The sequence below is a fragment of the Kogia breviceps genome, chromosome 5 (assembly GCF_026419965.1).
Source record: "Kogia breviceps isolate mKogBre1 chromosome 5, mKogBre1 haplotype 1, whole genome shotgun sequence".
Lineage (NCBI taxonomy): Eukaryota > Metazoa > Chordata > Mammalia > Artiodactyla > Physeteridae > Kogia > Kogia breviceps.
This window is the reverse complement of record NC_081314.1, coordinates 79,697,830-79,718,238: the sequence shown is the minus strand read 5'-3', so window position 1 is coordinate 79,718,238 and position 20,409 is coordinate 79,697,830. Positions and strand designations below refer to the sequence as shown.

Genomic DNA, 20,409 nt, shown 5'->3' with positions numbered 1-20,409 from the left:
AGACCTGTATGCAGAAAACTATAAGACACTGATGAAAGAAATTAAAGATGATACCAACAGATGGAGAGATATACCATGTTCTTGAATTGGAAGAATCAATATTGTGAAAATGACTATACTACCCAAAGCAATCTACAGATTCAATGCAATCCCTATCAAATTACCAATGGCATTTTTTGCAGAACTAGAACAAAAAGTCTTAAAATTTGTACAGAGACACAAAAGACCTGGAACAGCCAAAGCAATCTTGAGGGGGAAAAAAATGGAGCTGGAGGAATCAGGTTCGCTGACTTCAGACTATACTACAAAGCTATAGTAATGAAGACAATATGGTACTGGCACAAAAACAAAAATATCTATCAATGGAACAGGATAGAAAGCTAGAGATAAACCCATGCACCTATGGTCAACTAATCTATGACAAAGGAGATAAGGATATACAATGGAGAAAAGACAGTCTCTTCAATAAGTGGTGCTGGGAAAACTGGACAGCTACATACATGTAAAAGAATGAAATTAGAACACTCCCTAACACCATACACAAAAATAAACTCAAAATGGATTAGAGACCTAAATGTAAGACCGGACACTATAAAACTCTTAGAGGAAAACATAGGAAGAACACTCTTTGACATAAATCACAGCAAGATCTTTTTTATCCACCTCCTAGAGTAATGGAAATAAAAACAAAAAGAAACAAATGGGACCTAATGAAACTTAAAAGCTTTTGCACAGCAAAGGAAACCATAAACAAGACCAAAAGACACCCCTCAGAATGGAAGAAAATATTTGCAAATGAATCATCGGACAAAGGATTAATCTCTAAAATATATAAACAGCTCATGCAGCTCAATATTAAAAAAACAGGGGCTTCCCTGGTGGTGCAGTGGTTGAGAGTCCGCCTGCCGATGCAGGGGATGTGGGTTCGTGCGCCAGTCTGGGATGATCCCACATGCCGCGGAGTGGCTGGGCCCATAAGCCACAGCCACTGGGCCTTGTGCGTCCAGAGCCTGTGCTCTGCAACGGGAAAGGCCACAACAGTGAGAGGCCCGCGTAACGCAAAAAAAAAAAAAAAAAAAACCAATCCAAAAATGAGCAGAAGACCTAAATAGACATTTCTCCAAACAGATGTCCAAGAAGCAGATGAAAAGCTGCTCAACATCAATAATTATTAGAGAAATGCAAATTAAAACTACAATGAGGTATCACCTCACACCAGTTAGAATGGGCATCATCAGAAAATCTACAAACAACAAATGCTGGAGAGGGTGTGGAGAAAAGGAAACCCTCTTGCACTGTTGGTGGGAATGTAAATTGATACAGCCACTATGGAGAACAGTATGGAGGTTCCTTAAAAAACTACAAATAGAACTACCATATGACCCAGCAATCCCACTACTGGGCATATACCCTGAGAAAACCATAATTCAAAAAGATACATGTAGGACAATGTTCACTGCAGGTCTATTTACAATAGCCAGGTCATGGAAGCAACCTAAATGCCCATCGACAGACGAATGGATAAAGAAGATGTGGCACATATATACAATGGAGTATTAATCAGCCATAAAAAGGAATGAAGTTCGGTCATTTGTAGAGACATGGATGGATCGAGACTGTCATACAGAGCGAAGTATGTCAGAAAGAAAAAAATATTGTATATTAACGCATATATGTGGAACCTAGAAAAATGGTACAGGTGAACCGGTTTTCCAAGCAGAAATTGATACACAGAGGCAGAGAAAAAACATATGGACACCAAGGGGGGAAAGCAGCAGTGGGGGTGGTGGTGGTGGTATGATGAATTGGGAGTTTGGGATTGACATGTATACACTGATGTGTATAAAATGGATGACTAAAAAGAAAAATAAATAAATAAAAAATAAACATTAAAAAATATTGTTTTGACTAAAAAAAAAGAAAAATAGATAGAAAACATATGCAAAACATTTTTACTGCCATAACTATTGCAATGCATTCTTCTAAATGAAGACCTTACAGAGAGAGAAAGCCTTGACATGGGCAAACTTTAGGGCACTATTCCCCTCCAAAAATAAAAGCCATTTAAAACATGAAGGAAAGATAAAAGGACAAAATAATAAATGATGGAGAACATATACATGGTTCTAAATATATATCCCCAGCTCAGTACAGCTTATAAGTAACTTGATAAGACAAAAATATCTTACTATCTTCAGAAAGAGTCTATAAAAAGAATCAAGAAAAATGAGGTAAAGAAGGAAAATCTATTTCCTTTATATCAGTCCCATCTGAGAGGTGAGGGGCTAGGGACAATGAAGCAAAACTACATTTCTCTTCAAAAGAAACTTCTCTTTTAAGGAACCATATTGACTGGTTTGCCCTGATTCCTCTCAATTCCCTATCTTCTCTATAACATGAGAACTCCAGCCTTTGCTTCCACCCCTTTTAGATGTTACTAAACCCACAAGGAAGGCTAAACCGTAACTGGGTTACTGGTAGAGCAAGAAAAACTCAAAAAGGCAAACGATATCATTCTGCTTCTAGTCACATTCTTCATAGTTAGTGATTTCACACTGTGTGGTCTGGAGTCGCAGAAACTTGAGCTGGAATCTTGGCTCCACCATATACTAGATTATACAAATTTCAGTAAGTTTCTTAACTTCTGTGTGCATCCTACTGCTTCTTCATCTAAAAAATGGGGAAAGTAATAGTGCCTCCTTTTCAAGGTTAAGGAGGACTAAATGAAACATTTAACAAAACATTTAGCACAATATCTGATCTTAATAAATTCTCAATAAACATTAACAACCCAATATAACCTGCTGAAATCCAACATACCCCATGGCCTAGCACAATTATTTTTCCAAACTGATATTGCAAAATTGTGACCAGCACTATAAAAAAGAATTTACTACTAGAACTGAATAGAAAACAGCAGAACGCAATAAGTTAAGTTTTGTTCTGAAAATCGTTTTTCAGACTCAGACACACATTCTTTCTCTCTCTCCCCACACCCCCCTCAACTGAGTCTCCCACAGTTTTTCTCTGTTGCCTTCACTATGTAGTCTTCAAAAGACTGCACATCTGGCTCTTCTTCAGGGTACAACAGCATTTTGTATAAAACTCTACAACACTTACTACACTCGGCTTGTTTATATGTGTATCTCTCCCATTAGAATGTAAATTCCAACATCACTAATTATTAGAGAAATGTAAATCAAAACTACAGTGAGATACCACCTCACACCAGTTGGAATGGTCATCATCAAAAATCTACAAACAATAAATGCTAGCGAGGGTGTGGAGAAAAGGGAAACCTCCTATACTGTTGGTGGGAATGTAAACTGGTGTAGCCACTACGGAGAACAGTATGGAGGTTCCTTAAAAAGCTGAAAATATCAGGGTGATGGTGGCCTAGTAGAATGAGTTTGGGAGTGTTCCTCCCTCAGATATACCATGTTCTTGGATTGGAAGAATCAACATTGTGAAAATGACTCTACTAACCAAAGCAACGTACAGATTTAATACAATCCCTATCAAACTACTACTGGCATTTTTCACAGAACTAGAACAAAAAGTTTCACAATTTGTATGGAAACACAAAAGACCCCGAATAGTCAAAGCAATCTTGAGAATGAAAAATGGAGCTGGAGGAATCAGGCTCCCTGGCTTCAGACTATACTACAAAGCTACAGTAATCAAGACAGTATGGTACTGGCACAAAAACAGAAATATAGATCAATGGAACAGGATAGAAAGCCCAGAGAAAAACCCACACACATATGGTCACCTTATCTTTGATAAAGGAGGCAAGAACATACAGTGGAGAAAAGACAACCTCTTCAATAAGTGGTGCTGGGAAAACTGGACAGGTACATGTAAAAGTATGAGATTAGAACACTCCCTAACTCCATACACAAAAATAAACTCAAAATGGATTAGAGACCTAAATGTAAGGCCAGACACCATCAAACTCTTGGAGGAAAACATAGGAAGAACACCCTATGACATAAATCACAGCAAGATCCTTTTTGACCCACCTCCTAGAGAAATGGAAATAAAAACCAAAAGAAACAAATGGGACCTAATGAAACTTAAAAGCTTTTGCATAGCAAAGGATACCAAAAACAAGACCAAAAGACAACCCTCAGAATGGGAGAAAATATTTGCAAATGAAGCAACTGACAAAGGATTAATCTCCAAAATTTATAAGCAACTCAGGCAGCTCAATAACAAAAAAACCAACAACCCAATCCAAAAATGGGCAGAAGACCTAAATAGACATTTCTCCAAAGAAGATATACAGATTGCTAACAAACTCATGAAAGAATGCTCAACATCATTAATCATTAGAGAAATGCAAATCAAAACTACAGTGAGATATCATCTCACACTGGTCAGAATGGCCATCATCAAAAACTCTAGAAACAATAAATGCTGGAGAGGGTGTGGAGAAAAGGGAACCCTCTTGCACTGTTGGTGGGAATGTAAATTGATACAGCCGCTATGGAGAACAGTATGAAGGTTCCTTAAAAAACTACAAATAGGGGGATTCCCTGGTGGCGCAGTGGTTGAGAATCCGCCTGCCGATGCAGGGGACACGGGTTCGTGCCCCGGTCCGGGAAGATCCCATATGCCGCAGAGCGGCTGGGCCCGTGAGCCATGGCCACTGTGCCTGTGCGTTCGGAGCCTGCGCTCCGCAATGGGAGAGGCCACAACAGTGAGAGGCCCGCGTACAACAACAACAACAACAAAACTACAAATAGAACTACCATATGACCCCACAATCCCACTACTAGGCATATACCCTGAGAAAACCATAATTCAAAAAGAGTCATGTACCAAAATGTTTATTGCAGCTCTATTTACGATAGCCAGGACATGGAAGCAACCTAAGTGTCCATCAACAGATGAATGGATAAAGAAGATGTGGCACATATATACAATGGAATATTACTCAGCCATAAAAAGAAATGAAACTGAGTTATTTGTAATGAGGTGGATAGACCTGGAGTCTGTCATACAGAGTGAAGTACGTCAGAAAGAGAAAAACAAATACCGTATGCTAACACATATATATGGAATCTAAGGGAAAAAAAAAAAGGACATGAAGAACCTATGGCAAGATGGGAATAAAGACACAGACCTACTAGAGAATGGACTTGAGGATATGGGGGGGGGAAGGGTAAGCTGTGACAAGGACTTGAGGATATGGGGAGGGGGAACAGTAAGCTGTGACAAAGTGAGAGAGTGGCATGGACATATATACACTACCAAACGTAACGTAGATAGCTAGTGGGAAGCAGCTGCATAGCACAGGGAGATCAGCTCGGTGGTTTGTGACCACCTAAGAGGTGTGGGATAGGGAGGGTGGGAGGGAGACGCAAGAGGGAAGGGATATGGGGATATATGTATATGTATAGCTGGTTCACTTTGTTATAAAGCAGAAACTAACACACCATTGTAAAGCAATTATACTCCAATAAAAGTTAAAAATAGAAAAAAAAAAAAACCTGAAAATAGAACTACCATAAGACCCAGCAATCCCACTACTAGGCGTATACCCAGAGAAAAATCATAGTTCGAAAAGATACATGCACCCCAATGTTCACTGCAGCACTATTTACAATAGCCAGGACACGGAAGCAACCTATATGTCCATCCACAGAGGAATGGATAAAGAAGATGTGGTACATACATACAATGGAATATTACTCAACCATAAAAAAGAACAAAAATAATGCCATTTGCAGCAACATGAATGGACCTAGAGACTGTCATACTAAGTGAAGTAAGTCAGACACAGAAAGACAAATATCATATGATATTGCTTATATGAACTTATTTACAAAACAGAAGGAGAGTCACAGATGTAGAAAACAAACTTACGGTTACCAGGGGATTTGGTGGGAGGGGGGTGGATAAATTGGGAGACTGGGATTGACATAAACACACTACTATATATAAAATAGATAACTAATAAAAACCTACTGTATAGCACAGGGAACTCTACTCAGTACTCTGTAATGGCCTATATGGGAAAAGAATCTTAAAAAAAGAGTGGATATATATATGTATAACTGATTCACTTTGTTGTACACATGAAACTAACACAACATTGTAAATCAACTATACTCCAATAAAAATTTGTTTAAAAAAGGTAAACTCCAAGGAAACTGCCTTTTATTATCTATTTCTGGAACATGAAAAATACTGCCAGCTCAGTAAATTTTTGTTGAATGAGTAATTAAATCATCAAAATCTAATAGGTATTAAAAACATACAAAACACTTAACTGCTTTCATTTATCATTATCTGATTGAGTTTTATTATTGTATAAACTTTAAATTTACCTATAAGTCACAAAAAAATCAATAAAGTTGGGACTTCCCTGGTGGTCCAGTGGTAAAGAATCCACCTTCCAATGCAGGGGATGCAGGTTCGATCCTTGATCAGGGAACTAAGATCCCACGTGCCACGGGGCAACTGAGCGCTCATGCCACAACTAGAAAGAAGCCCATGTGCCAAAACAAAGAGCTCATATGCCTCAATGAAGATCCGGCATGCCACAGCTAAGACCCAACACAGCCACAAATAAATAAATAGAATATTTAAAAAAAAAAAAAAAAAAAAAAGAATAACAGAACTTAAAAAAAAATCAATACTGTTGGTCTTCCTCCCAAGTGCCTTGTACACTCCCATCCAGAAATGGTGAAAAATGTTTACTTAAGAAAGTGAAATGGGTGGTGTGCATAATGATCTTTGAAAAGTAGAACATCAAAGCATACAGATGTGCTGCACAGCTGAAGTTTTATTTAGGAGACTAGCCATGTTCATGTTTGTTAGGGGCCAATAAAGTTAAGGAAAGTTATTAGGCAGAAAAGCTTGCTTCTTCTATATGACAAACTGTCCAAGGATCCCCTTTCACAGGTACCGAAGGTACCAGGAGAATACTCTAAATAACAACACTGGGCAGGTACTTGCTTGACTACTTAATATAGAGATATATGAAGAACCTTAATATTTTCAATATTCACATATTATCACTATCATTTTCAATTCTTTTTAAATGTAAGAACCAAAGGTATACAAATTTACCAACTCTTTTATTCCATCACAAAAAGGCAAAATACTGGAAATAAATTCTAAAGAAACACTTTTCATCATGCTTAGAGATGTCAAAAGTCGACAGTTTACTAAATGAAGGTTACATGTAAAACTCGGTTTTACGTTCGTCAAAAAAAAAAAAAAAAAGAATAAATGCAAATAAATGTTTGCTCTAAAATGAGGTTCAACTTTTAAAGGTATGGGTTCCTTTATAGTGATCTTCCAAAATATTTGTTTCTAAATCCTTAACAACTTGACTGAAAAACTGGAAGTTTACAATTTATAAGATTATAACTCTCTTGATATAGTAAGCTATATATATGAAACTGTAAGGGGGAAAAAAAGTGGTATCACTATTTTAGGACTCGGGCACTTTGCTTCATCCCCCTGGCTAATTACTGCACATGATAATTTTACCTACTCTAAACTTGTTAAACATCTAAGGAAACAGCTATTTCACAAAAACTTCTTTCCATTTGTCACTTTAAACATATCTGAAGCTATTATGAAACTCTTTCAAAGTAATTTATTAGGCTCAGATATTAAGCCAAGTCTTAACAGTTAATATTGATTTACTGAAGGAAGAAAAAAGATAAGCTGTGATAAATACTCTTAAGAAAGAAAACTGACAAAAGTTGCACCCAATTGTTGCTCATTAAAAATTCTTCCCTATATTTGAAATGGTAATTTTAACGACCCTAGTAAGGGAGGCAACACTCACCAGTATGAATCTTCTCATGTCTCTGTAGCAGGTACTTCTGTATGAAACGCATGTCACATTGACTACATTGAAATGGTTTTTCACCTTAAAATAATTTCACATCCACAAATTAGTTACTGGATAAAACACAGTTTATAGTTACTATTTTTGAGGAAAGAGAAATCTTAGAAGCCCAAATTCTAGAAATTCCAAATTATCCACATGAAGTTTTTATACTATTCATTAACAGAATTTTATTTCCTCTCAATTTCCTCCCCAAGATTTAAAAATTCACATTCTCACAACCTCAGAAAAATGAGATTAAATCTTATTTATATCTTTCAAGGGAAAAAGAAGTAAATAAATAAAGCAATTTAAAATAGAATTTAAAAATTACAAGACTAGAAAGGACTCTATAGGTTACCAAGTGTGTACATCTCTTCTTTTTATCTGGAGGAAGATCCACCCACCTTGTTCTCCCTGGCTAACCACTACTTTATGCCCTTTCACTTATTTTCTCCAGAACTTCAGAACTTTCTAAACATCCCCTTAAAAAAAAACAATCCTGTCTCTTCAAATGTTCCCTCTCTGTTGGAGCCTTTCCTTTCGGTAGTCTACCTTATGTCTCTCAAGTTCTTCACCACTCACTTGTCCTTTAACCCTTATACTCTGCTTTCTGAAAAGCTACTCATGATCTCCCTGCTATCTATTCTAATGGTTTGTTCTCAGCTCTCTGTCTCTCTCTATCCTCTCAGAAGGTTGTGCTATGGTTGATCCTACCCTCCCTGGAATTCTCTTTTTTGGCTTCTGGGACACTGTATTTTATCAGTTCATCAAATCTACCTTATTACTCTGTCTCCCTGCCCAACCCTTAACCCAACGTACATGTCTAGTAATCTTTCCCCAAAGATCTGTGATCAGTCTTTAGCTCTGATCTCCACAACTTCATGTTATTTTTTATATTTGATTCCCAAATTCATATTTCAAACTCCATCTGGACAGCTTACATAGAAAAATAAATGTTGACAGGCTTTTAATAGTTCATTCTTTAACTGTTTCTCTAGCTAAAAAGAACATATTAAGCCAGATAAATATCCAATTAAGACTAATTTTGCACATCCATGCTAATTGTTTTCTCATTTAAAGTTTTTCCTGCTTTCCTTCTTACATCCTGGCCTACGAAGTCTCTGATTTGAAATGCCAGGTTACCTAAAGTCTTAGAAATGAATGACATTTACAAGAAGATGAAAATAGCAAAGATAATAATTTTAATGGCTATAAGCCCACTTTAATTCAAGAAATACCTGTATGAATGAAGACATGTCTCTGTAAGTGATAGTTCGTTCTAAAGGCAGCATTGCAGTGCTCACAAACGTGAGATTTAGGGGTTTTCAAACCAAGTGATCCATCCTCATTTATTGTAAGGATCTGGTTTAAAAAAAAAAAAAGGCGAAACAAAAGAAAGAAATTTTTAAAACGTAACACTAATTTATAAAACAGATAATGCCTTTTAATGCAAACAATGGTCACCAGAAATTATGAAATATTTTTTCCTAAATAATCTTGAGAGGGCTATTAGAATAATGTTACCATTAATTTTAAGAAAGTACAATGTGACTCAGTATGGGTAAAAATCACTAATAAAACCTTGGAAGCTGGTTAGGTAAGACCTCAGCACTCTGCCCCCTCCTCTCCAAACCTGATGTGTAGTAGAGTCCCTAAGTGTTCTCTGCTAGGGTGAGTTTAGCTTTTTTTTTCAATTTCAAAATATCACATATGGGCTTCCCTGGTGGCGCAGTGGTTGAGAATCCGCCTGCCGATGCAGGGGACACGGGTTCGTGCCCCGGTCTGGGAAGATCCCACATGCCGCGGAGCGGCTGGGCCCGTGAGCCGTGGCCACTGAGCCTGCGCGTCCGGAGACTCTGCTCTGCAATGGGAGAGGCCACAACAGTGAGAGGCCCGCATATCACAAAAAAAAAAAGAAAAAGAAAAGAAAAAAAAAAAAAAAAAAAAAAGTTTGCAAAATATCACATATACAGGACAAAAGTCTTGTTTTAAACATGGCATAAATATCAATCAAATAGCACTGGTCAAATAAATCATGGAAAATGAATACAATTTAATATAATGTGGTTGTAAAATAAAATGAGAAAGCTCTCTATATACTTACATAGAAAGAGCTCAAGGATTTATTCTTAAATAAGAAAAAAAGCAAGGTCCAGAATCTAGTATATAATATTGCTAATTTTGTATACAAGATAGTATATATAGCAATATGTATTTGTTTGCATATGCATAAAAACTATTTGAGAAGGATATACATAAAATGTATATAACCTTGGTTGTCATGGCTGGGGAACTTGGCATACAGGAGGTAAGGCAGGAGGAAGGTTTTACACTGTACATACTTAAAACACTTTTCTGAACCATACAAACGCTTACCTATTATGTTTTCCTTTTTCTTTTTTCTTAAAGAAGAAAAAAAGAAAACTAAGTTTTTAAGTCATCCTAGAACTGAATTTTGAGTCTGGTTCAGTTTAGGACCTCTAAGGTTATATTCTAGGACTACTAAACTATTGTTAAGCATATTCCTTAATAAATGAGAGTGGGTATGGGGAAGGAAGACAGGTGACAAAGACATCAACCTCGTCTGCCTGTGCTTCTTGTGGTCAAGAATATCTTGGGCCAGGTCTGGACCGTGCCAGAGAGAAGCTCACCTTTGGGGCTTCATGTATTCCAGTTTATCAACCATTTGTCCAACATGCAACATTTAAACTGCCTCTCTCACCAGACACGTGGCAGAGTGAAAATAACAAATAATCCCTTTTTTCATTATTGAGAGAAGAAAGATGACAAAATATGATGTGAAGATAAGAAGCAGAGAAAACTAGGAGGTAAGATCAGGAGGAATATGGCAAGTGAGAGGGAAACAGTATTGGAGGTGGGGGCATACAGAGTGGCAGCCAAGAAACTGTGTACCACACAGCATAGAGAAATCTAGCAAACATCTTAAAAAAATACAAAGTCCTGTGGAAACTGATTAGGGCCTGTAAATACACAGCTATGACCCCCTTTCCAAAACCTAGAAAGAGGGAGTAAGTAAGGAAAAAGGGCTTTAATTTTTCAAAACCTTTTTTTTACTTTAAATTCAGGAAGACAATTCAGTCTATACTCTATGTAAATCAATGGTATTTATTATGCAAATTATACAGGGCATGTGGGTTCTGGGCAAACTGCCAATGTGGTCAACAATGCTTCAAAGTCTATGTACCAAAGTCACAGAGGGAAACATTTGGCAGGAGAATGCAAGGGGGTGTCACAGCTTCCTGAAGAGTCAGTGAGAACAGAAAGTTTCATCTCTGGTCAGTCAGTCTAAAATTTTTTCAACCCCTCCAAGTCACAAAATAATATTCAAGTTAACAATGTGTAAAACAAATGAACAAAAAAGCCACAAAATCTTTTAAAACATGATTCAAAATATTTCTAACATAAAATAAGTAACAAAAAGATGGTAAACATTTTATACGAAACAGAATAAAAACAAGAGAGCACCAGGTATTTTTTCGCATATGTTGATAACAAGAAGATCCAAGTGCCAAAAACATGGCAACTCAATAGCTTTCTGTGGCATAGCAACTGCAAGGAAAGGCTTTGTAAGGAACAAATCCGGCCCAAATTACTTAATGTGTAACGGATGTAATCCTTGACTGTACAAAGCCCTTTTATGAAGAGTTAAGGAGTTCTAGGTCATTGTTTTCTGGCACTGGAGGTAATGCTGCCTTTCACTGTGGACTCAAGCCTTAATTCAAGGTGGATTTTATGGATGAAACAGCAAACATTGACTTGTGAATAAGCAGACTGAAAAATCTAGCATATTTATAAGTTCAATGACACAAAAATCAAATTGTTGGACATTTTGTATTTAATTTTATATTAATTTTTTTCTTTTCTTAGGCCGGGGTAACACACATCTTTGTATCGATATAAAAGAAAATTATCTTGCCTCAGAAGAACACCAGTGGCTCTTCCAATTTATAATTTGTTTTAAATATAACCGACAGATTTTGTCTGTTTTATTCACCACTATAACCCCAGTATCCAAACGGTATCATAGTGAAACTCTATAAATATCTGTTGATATGGCTGTCTACTACCCATACCAAACATCCTCACAGCTTTTACCACTCTTCTTCTTCGTAGAACTTTCTGCAAATTCACTAAGTAGTACCATAGTGAAATGGGTATGTAAAGAACAAAGTTCCTTGGTGGAACAGAAATGGCTCATTAACACAGGTAAAATTATCTTCCTTCGTATAGACTTGGTTTCTTTTCCTGTTCATATCCTTTCCAGATCTTTTAGTAAAATGTGATCTACCAGGTAAGTGGATTTGCCTGAGATTAGCAGGCCTACTTGCTACTAGTACCATAAAATATTTTTGCTTTTCTTTTTCCCTTCAACATATGAGCGCCACTACAACTGAAGAATCTGAAATTTCCAAGTTTAAACCCTAAGGTGCCTGCTATAGTATCTCCACATGCCTTGTCTTGACTCCTGTCATTGCTGTTTATGGAGAAATATGGTACATTATAAAGATCAAGCAACCGGGCTTCATCAAGAGTAAAGAAATTAGTAATAGTCTAAACAATACTCAGCGTACTTGATTTTTTTTCTTAACTGTTTCATAAAGTTTAAAACAGAATTTTTCAGTAGAGTATTTCAATACCAAATGGAACTCCTCAATTAATCTGCTTTCTTAACCTCATGGTCCATTAGCAGATATATTTTTTGTTCTGAGACAAATTTGTTGCCAGCTAGCTATCTATATACATAGCAATGCCTATGTTAAATAATATACCAATGACGAAGCACTAACCTCTGCCTATTCAATTCAGAGATTTTTGACTCCTCAAGGGTCACTGCCACCAAATAACTGAAACTTGACACCCCTCAGTGAGAAAGTTTTATTCTCTTAAAAGGCAGATGTGATTTTCCCCATTCTATGTATACTATGTACTACTGAAATTGTTAAAGCATATTTTAAACTAGTAAGTTTTATCATACATTCTTAAATCAATCTAAATCAATTTCTAAACCACCAAAACCCCAAAAACAATTTGGAGGAGACAGTTTAAAATTCTCACCTATTATGAGCTGTTTTACTGCAACTGAGGGTGGGGAGTGAGATCGAAAATTCCCTTTACTCTCCAAATCCAACTAGAAATGGAAGAACAGTGCAAGCCCAAAGACATACAACAAAATAACAAAGTAGCCCATAGCAATAACCACCTAAACATCTTGACCATCCTACTTATTGTTAATATCCCACCCTCACATTGTCACTTTCTTTCGTTCTCCATGATTTTTACTCTCAGCATTTGATTTTACTTATTAACAAGTTTCATTTCTAAATGGCAAGCTTTTGCCAGTACTAGAACATGAAATTCACTCTATCATAAGCATGGTATATATAACATGATATCAAAATCTGATGTTCAGGAGAATGACCCTGAGCCTTAGAAAAGGTTATTTCTCTCATATTTCCTAAATATCAGGCAAAGAAGTATGTGAATTTTTTAAAAGACAGATTTACATCCAATTATTTTTTTAAATTAGGGTTTGGTTCTCTGGAAAAATTATTTACCCAGAATACATAATTCCCTGGAGAAATTAGATAAATAAAATACTAATACTTTTTTTAAAAACTAATTTTCTTCTTCATTTTTCTCTTAAGTACTATTCCTTATTTTCATCCCTAGTCTTGCAATCAGTTATTTACCGTAAAGCCACTCCTTCCACAATCAAGCTAACATGTAGGAGAAAGCTTGACAAATAGCTAGTATATCTATTTCTCTCCTTCTTTCAATTAAATTCTCCTCATTTTAAATCACTCAATTTAGAATCTTTTTGATTCTAAAATCACTAATCTTTTCTGGGAACCAGTGGTGTATAATAAATTGCTGGGAATGGATTCTCTATATAATTCATAATCTATTTGATTTGTGGAATAGGCTCTTCCTTCCTGAGTTCAGCATCACTGAAAAATCAATTTCTACTCAGACCACCTACAGTGTTATAACAAAAAACCCAGTTCCTTTCTTCAGTACCTGATAAGAGATCCTGGCACATAACAGGCACTCAAATTATTTGCTGAGAGAATGAAAAAGGAGATACATTTCAGAATAAGGTAATCAAAAAGCACCCTGTTCTATCTCTTTCTATTACTAAAGAGTTTGAAAAGACTTATAAAGCATATATAATACTGGATTAAGATAATATTGTTATATTTTACTGAAAAAGATTCTTAGAGTTCATCAATGTTAACTCAACAATCCTCATAAAATCCTTCTGTGGTGGAAAACACTATCACCTAATTCACATAAGTCAATAGCAAACTCGGGTGGTAATACCTCATTTATCCACAAACTTTTACTATTAAGACTTGAGATTCTCAAGCCCCAATGCAGCCAAAAAGAAAAAAAAAGTGGTGCTGGGAAAACTGGACAGCCACATGTAAAAGAAGGAAATTAGAACACTCCCTAACACAATACACAAAAATAAACTCAAAATGGATTAGAGACCTAAATGTAAGGCCAGACACTATAAAACTCTTAGAAGAAAACATAGGAAGAACACTCTTTGACATAAATCACAGCAAGATGTTTTTTGATCCACCTCCTAGAGAAATGGAAATAAAAACAAAAATAAACAAATGGGACCTAATGAAACTTAAAAGCTTTTGCACAGCAAAGGAAACTACAAACAAGATGAAAAGACACCCCTCAGACTGGGAGAAAATATTTGCAAATGAATCAATGGACAAAGGATTAATCTTCAAACTATATAAACAGCTCATGCAGCTCAATATTAAAAAAACAAATAACCCAATCCAAAAATGGGAAGAAGACCTAAATAGACATTTCTCCAAAGAAGACATACAGATGGCCAAGAAGCACATGAAAAGCTGCTCAACATCACTAATTGTAAGAGAAATGCAAATCAAAACTACAATGAGGTATCACCTCACACCAGTTAGAATGGGCATCAACAGAAAATCTACAAACAACAAATGCTGGAGAGGGTGTGGAGAAAAGGAAACCCCCTCTTGCACTGTTGGTGGGAATGTAAATTGATACAGCCACTATGGAGAACAGCATGGAGGTTCCTTAAAAAACTACAAATAGAACTACCATATGACCCAGCAATCCCACTACTGGGCATATACCCTGAGAAAACCATAGTTCAAAAAGATACATGTAGGACAATGTTCACTGCAGGTCTATTTACAATAGCCAGGTCATGGAAGCAACCTAAATGCCCATCGACAAATGAATGGATAAAGAAGATGTGGTACATATATATACAATGGAGTATTAATCAGCCATAAAAAGGAACAAATTGGGTCATTTGTAGAGACGTGGATGGATCGAGACTTTCATACAGAGTGAATTCAGCAGGAGAAAAACAAATATCATATATTAACGCATATATGTGGAACCTAGAAAAATGGTACATGAATTGGTTTGCAGGGCAGAAATAGGGACACAGAAGTAGAGAACAAACATATGGACACCAAGGGGGAAAAGAGGAGGGGCGGGATGAATTGGGCGATTAGGATTGACATGTATACACTGATGTGTATAAAACTGATGACTAATAAGGACCTGCTGTATAAAAAATAAATTAAATAAAATTCAAAAAAAAACCCCACAACAGTACTCAGAGTTGTTGTGAGGATTAAATGAGTTAATGATATCAAGTGTTTAGAACAGTGCCTGGCACATACAAGTGTGTGTAAGAGCACTATAAAAATAGTTGTTATTTTTATAAAGTTTGGAAAACAAGAAAAGCTGAGAGCAACATTTCTAGTATGCAAAGAATGTTAAAAGAGAATGAACCAGAATAGTAGGAAAGCAATTTCATATCTTACAATAGTGTTAAATATGGTGGAAGGGTAGACTATTTTATGTGAGGTTTTGCAAAGAACAATAAAAATAGGGTGAAAATTGACCTCACCAAGTACTGCAGGGACATGACATTGAAGTCAGGACAATAAATTCAACAAAAAAAGACTAGGTGATCTTTAAAAAAAAAAAAAAAAAAAATGTAAACCACAATCACCCTGGACTCTTTTAGTATAAATGGAAATCCCCTGAATTAGAATCTCCAGGGATGGGGCCTGCGTATTTATAACTGGAAAAGCCCTATAGGTGATCTAATGCAGAGCCACGAGAACCACCAACATGAATGCACTGAGACTGAATTAAGTCTACTAAAACTTTTCATACATTTCTAATAACTTCAGTTCTCTGCAGTCCTAATCCACAAAAAAAGAGTCGAAGGGGCAATGGAAGGTGATGTTAAGTGGCCACATAGGTATAGCAATGTAAAAATGAATAGTATATCATTAAGGAATGAGACAGTGAAGCAATTATAAGCAATCAAAAAACTCTTAAAATCTAGCAGTCAGTAGTTTTCAGGATGAGGGGAAAAAAGCCCTAACATCTCAGTCTTCCCAGAGGGCTTCACTATGATACACATGATTTTTTTTTAATGTTTACAACATCAACCCCAAAGCATTAAAAGCTGAATTATGTTCAAATGCACTATGTTCTAAAAGAAAACAACATATTAAAGATTTCCAACAAAGTGGTTAAAATAAAATTAAATTTAAACATTTACAAGGGACAAGTTTTTATTATATAGAAAATTTGCTTTCATAAAACAACTTATTCCATGACAGTATCAAATAACTCAAACAAGATAACATTCCCTAGCTTGATTACCCTCTTCTTCAGACATGCTGCCAAATGTATTTTGGCAATTTTCAAGTATCAAATCTACCTTAAGATGACTAAGCTCTGCCATATGATAAAGGCTCAGGAAGCAACTACTGCTTAAAATTCATGGCAGCTAAAAATGACATACATAACATTACAGTATTTCTCACCACAAAGCTTAGTTGGAAGGGACCAGGTCTACATGGATATGTAAGCTCTAATATTTTTACTGTAAGTCCATAAGATAACTTCAGTGATACTTCCTGTACGGATCCCCAATCTAACATGACACAATGGTAACATATACTCAAAATATTAGTAATGGCAAAATCCAAGATTTGGGAAAAGTGTTGGCAGGGAGTGGAGTCCTCTAAGCATAATACATTACAATTATTTGAGAAACTTAAAGCTGTTTTTAAGGAATTTAAAACAAGCAACACATTGATTTATAAACATGAGATATAAGGTTTTCTTTCTCTTCATACAGAAAGGGGAGAGTTACTTTAATGAAAAATCAAAAGTGTGAATGTTTAAACATGTTCAAAGTTCTGAGACTCCAGACACAAAACCACTCATCTGAACACTGCAAGACCAGTGTTAAAAACAGACCACAACCATTCTCTGTCCTATTACATGTAACAGGTCAGGACAATCTAAAAATAATTGTTTTTGTTATTCTCACATCCATGTCTGCCATATATTATTTCCAGTCATTTCAGCCTCCTAAGAATGCTCTAAAAAAACTGCCCAAAACATTTTCTTATATACAGTATACTCAGTATAGGCCAAATCTTTCACCTAGCAACTACACAGATATATATATAAATATTTAAATAATGTCCTTAGAAATATTTTGATAATACATTATAAATGAGTTTACCTCAAATTAGACAAGCAAAAATGGCTTAAACTGTAAAAATCTGATCTGTACCACCTAGAACATATAAAGATTCCAAATAACACCCTACTAGAAGATAATAATCTGAGTTTCAGTCAGAATTTCAGAATTACACTCAAGAATAGTATCAGAAAAACATGGCAATAAAACATCAAGGAAAATGTATAACTTACATATATTATGTTATTTTTAAAGACTTGAAATAGATTCCCCCCATAGATCAGCAATGAACCCAAAGTAACATAATCACTGTCTCAATTTTAGAAATTAATTTTTTCCTCAAAGAACTTGATGTATTCATTAATGTAAAATTTTAAAAGTATCATATAACACTGAGAAAAACATTAACCCCAAGAAAAGAAAGGGAAGAAAGGAAGGGGAGGATAAAGGGATTGCACAAAACATGAAATATAAAATGTCAATAATTATGAAAAAAAACACAAGTTTTAGTATGACCAATAACCAAAGAAATTAAAATTTAAACTATAATGAGACACCCATCTTAAGCTACAAAAAAAACAAAGTTTCATACTCAAGGCTGGTGACAGTGTGGACAGACACACCTTAGGTCCACTGCAGGTAGCAATGTAACTGATACAACATTTCTGGAAGGAGTAACATTATCAAGAAACTTTACTTATTTTGCTTGCTTGCTTATGTACTCATTTATTTTTAAAGAAACCTTTTTAAAAGTTCACGCCCTTTGATTTAGTAGTACACGAAGATCCATACACAAATATTTTAAGAGCAGCATGATTTAAAATGAAGGCAAAGAGAAAACAACTTTCCAACAACAGAGCAATCACTGAATATAATGTGATATATCAAAAAATAATACATTCATTATGCAGGTAATAAAATCGTTATAAAAATCTTTAATAACTTTAAAAATAGCTTACATACTCTTTAAGTTACAAATCAGGAAATTCAGACAATCTACACAAATTTGAAAATAGAAAGGGAATATGGCAGAAAATTAAGGTATTCATCTCTAGGAAATGTAACTATGGGTTATTTTAGTCTCTATATTTTTCAAACAGTAGCCACGCTCATATATATCCCCAAAGCAGTGGTATGCTGGTAAATGTTTAACAACAGTTTAAGGAGTCAGTGGGCTGCGCTGCTGATTTCCATGGTGTAAATATTCTCACCATGCCTAATTTCAAGCTACCAATGGTTTTAGCACCAGCTTGCAAAATTCCTGAAAACTCAGCAATCAGCTCTGGCGAGCCAGTACAAACTGGGTTCAGCACACCATTTGAGTCCAAAAGTATACAAAATATACAAGTAATGATGATGATTATGATTTAAATCACAAATACAAAAACAAGTAGCCCTCAAAATAAAAAGGTCATGTTATAAAATCTTTTTTAAAAAGCCTTCTTCACTATATGAGGGAAAAAAACAAAAGATGAAAAATAACTATAAAGACATAAATTATACTATACAGAGTTCAGAGACTTCCCCAGAATACCAAAATGCTACATATAGTCAACTACTACTGTACTGAAAAGGAAAAAAGGCAGGCAATTCCTAATAGTATTTATGGGTCACTTGTTTATTTATTAATCCATTCATTCACCCACAGTATTTATTGAGAGTCCCTTAGGCCTACTATTCCAGGCTCTTGGGATATAGCTGTGAATTAAATTAGTCCCTGCCCTTGTGGAGCTTACATTCTATTCTAGCACAGTTATCACACAACCTTTTCCTAATGAGTAATCAATACTGAATTTTCCTGAAACCATATATTAAAATAAGTAAAACTAATATGAATGAGAAGCAAGGGCACTGCATACCATCTGTTAGTTTTTAAAGAAAAGAGAGACACGGGGTAAGAAAAGTTTGTTTTCAAAAAAAAAATAATAATAATAACACGGTGAAAGGGAAGTGGAAAAATTTAAAGTAGTGGCCCACCACCTCCATTCAGGCAAGCATCCCTTCCTTTCTCCTGGTGCAGCTGATGCAACACTCCAACTTTACTAAGCCACATGAGACTTTTATGTTGCCTATGGTCCAGCCAGATTCCTGCCAATAAGATTAAGCAATTGTATGGGAGTAATATGTTAGGAACCACCACCTTAAAATATTCTCTTACTTTTGCAGGAGAACGTTGTTTCCGTTTCTTCTTTTTCTGTAAGTCTACTGGCTCTCTGATTTGTTTTTTGTCTCTCATCAGTTGCTCAGATACATCAGTAAAAGTAATTTCCTGCTTTACACTTATCTGTTAAAAAAAAAAAGCCAATTTTAGAAATAAACAAAAAGTCTGTTGTGACAAAAAGCCATTGCATGCTTAATCCTTTGCTAAACCTACCTACAGCTGCTCCCAAAATGATTATTTGTGTGTGCAAGTAAAGAGTGTGTTGAAGAATTCATTAATATGTAATTGATATATAAGAATCAACAGTATATAAATTGAGGGAATAAACTAGGATTTTACAAAACTTTATCTGGAAAGAAAAAGATTAAAATGTCCTGGGAAAAGATAATAAGACCTAGCAGGATAAAGGAGAAGTGAGGACACAGTTTCACTCCCACATTTAAGGAAACTGATGTTAAAGTTAAAGGCACAAAAAAAGGTTACATTCCAAAATCAATAAAATACTGGGGGATAAAAGAGGTATTCAGAATTCATGATGGGTTTCTCTCAATTTACAAAACATCACAAAAAGAACACAAAATTCTAAAAGGTAATCTCATCAAAAAAGGAATGATAAACAATGAAATTTAATTATCTTTAAGTTCAATGTTTTTGGCAATATCTTAGCCAGCATTTTCCTGGCCTCTACAACAAACCATCACCAAATGTGTGTTTATAGAACTGCATATGGTTTTAGGCCCCTGCCATGTACAAGACACAATTCTAGCTACATGATAACAAGAAATGTTAAGATGTCAACAATGTTATTCAGCTTTAGATCTCAGTTCTCACAGATGAGAAGAG

The 20,409-nt window shown here is 35.5% G+C and overlaps 1 protein-coding gene across 10 annotated transcripts in view; it reads right to left on the bottom strand.

Annotated features, from left to right (window-relative positions):
• Window positions 1-20,409, bottom strand: part of ZNF148 (zinc finger protein 148) — a 127,985-nt gene that overhangs the window by 31,417 nt on the left and 76,159 nt on the right. For all 10 annotated transcript variants that reach the window (XM_059064375.2, XM_059064374.2, XM_067034396.1 and 7 more), the window contains 3 exons: window positions 19,564-19,689; window positions 9,094-9,217; window positions 7,811-7,894 (listed from right to left, as the gene is read on the bottom strand). In XM_059064375.2, coding sequence (XP_058920358.1) covers window positions 7,811-7,894; window positions 9,094-9,217; window positions 19,564-19,689 — 334 coding nt within the window. The remainder of the gene's footprint in view (window positions 1-7,810; window positions 7,895-9,093; window positions 9,218-19,563; window positions 19,690-20,409) is intronic.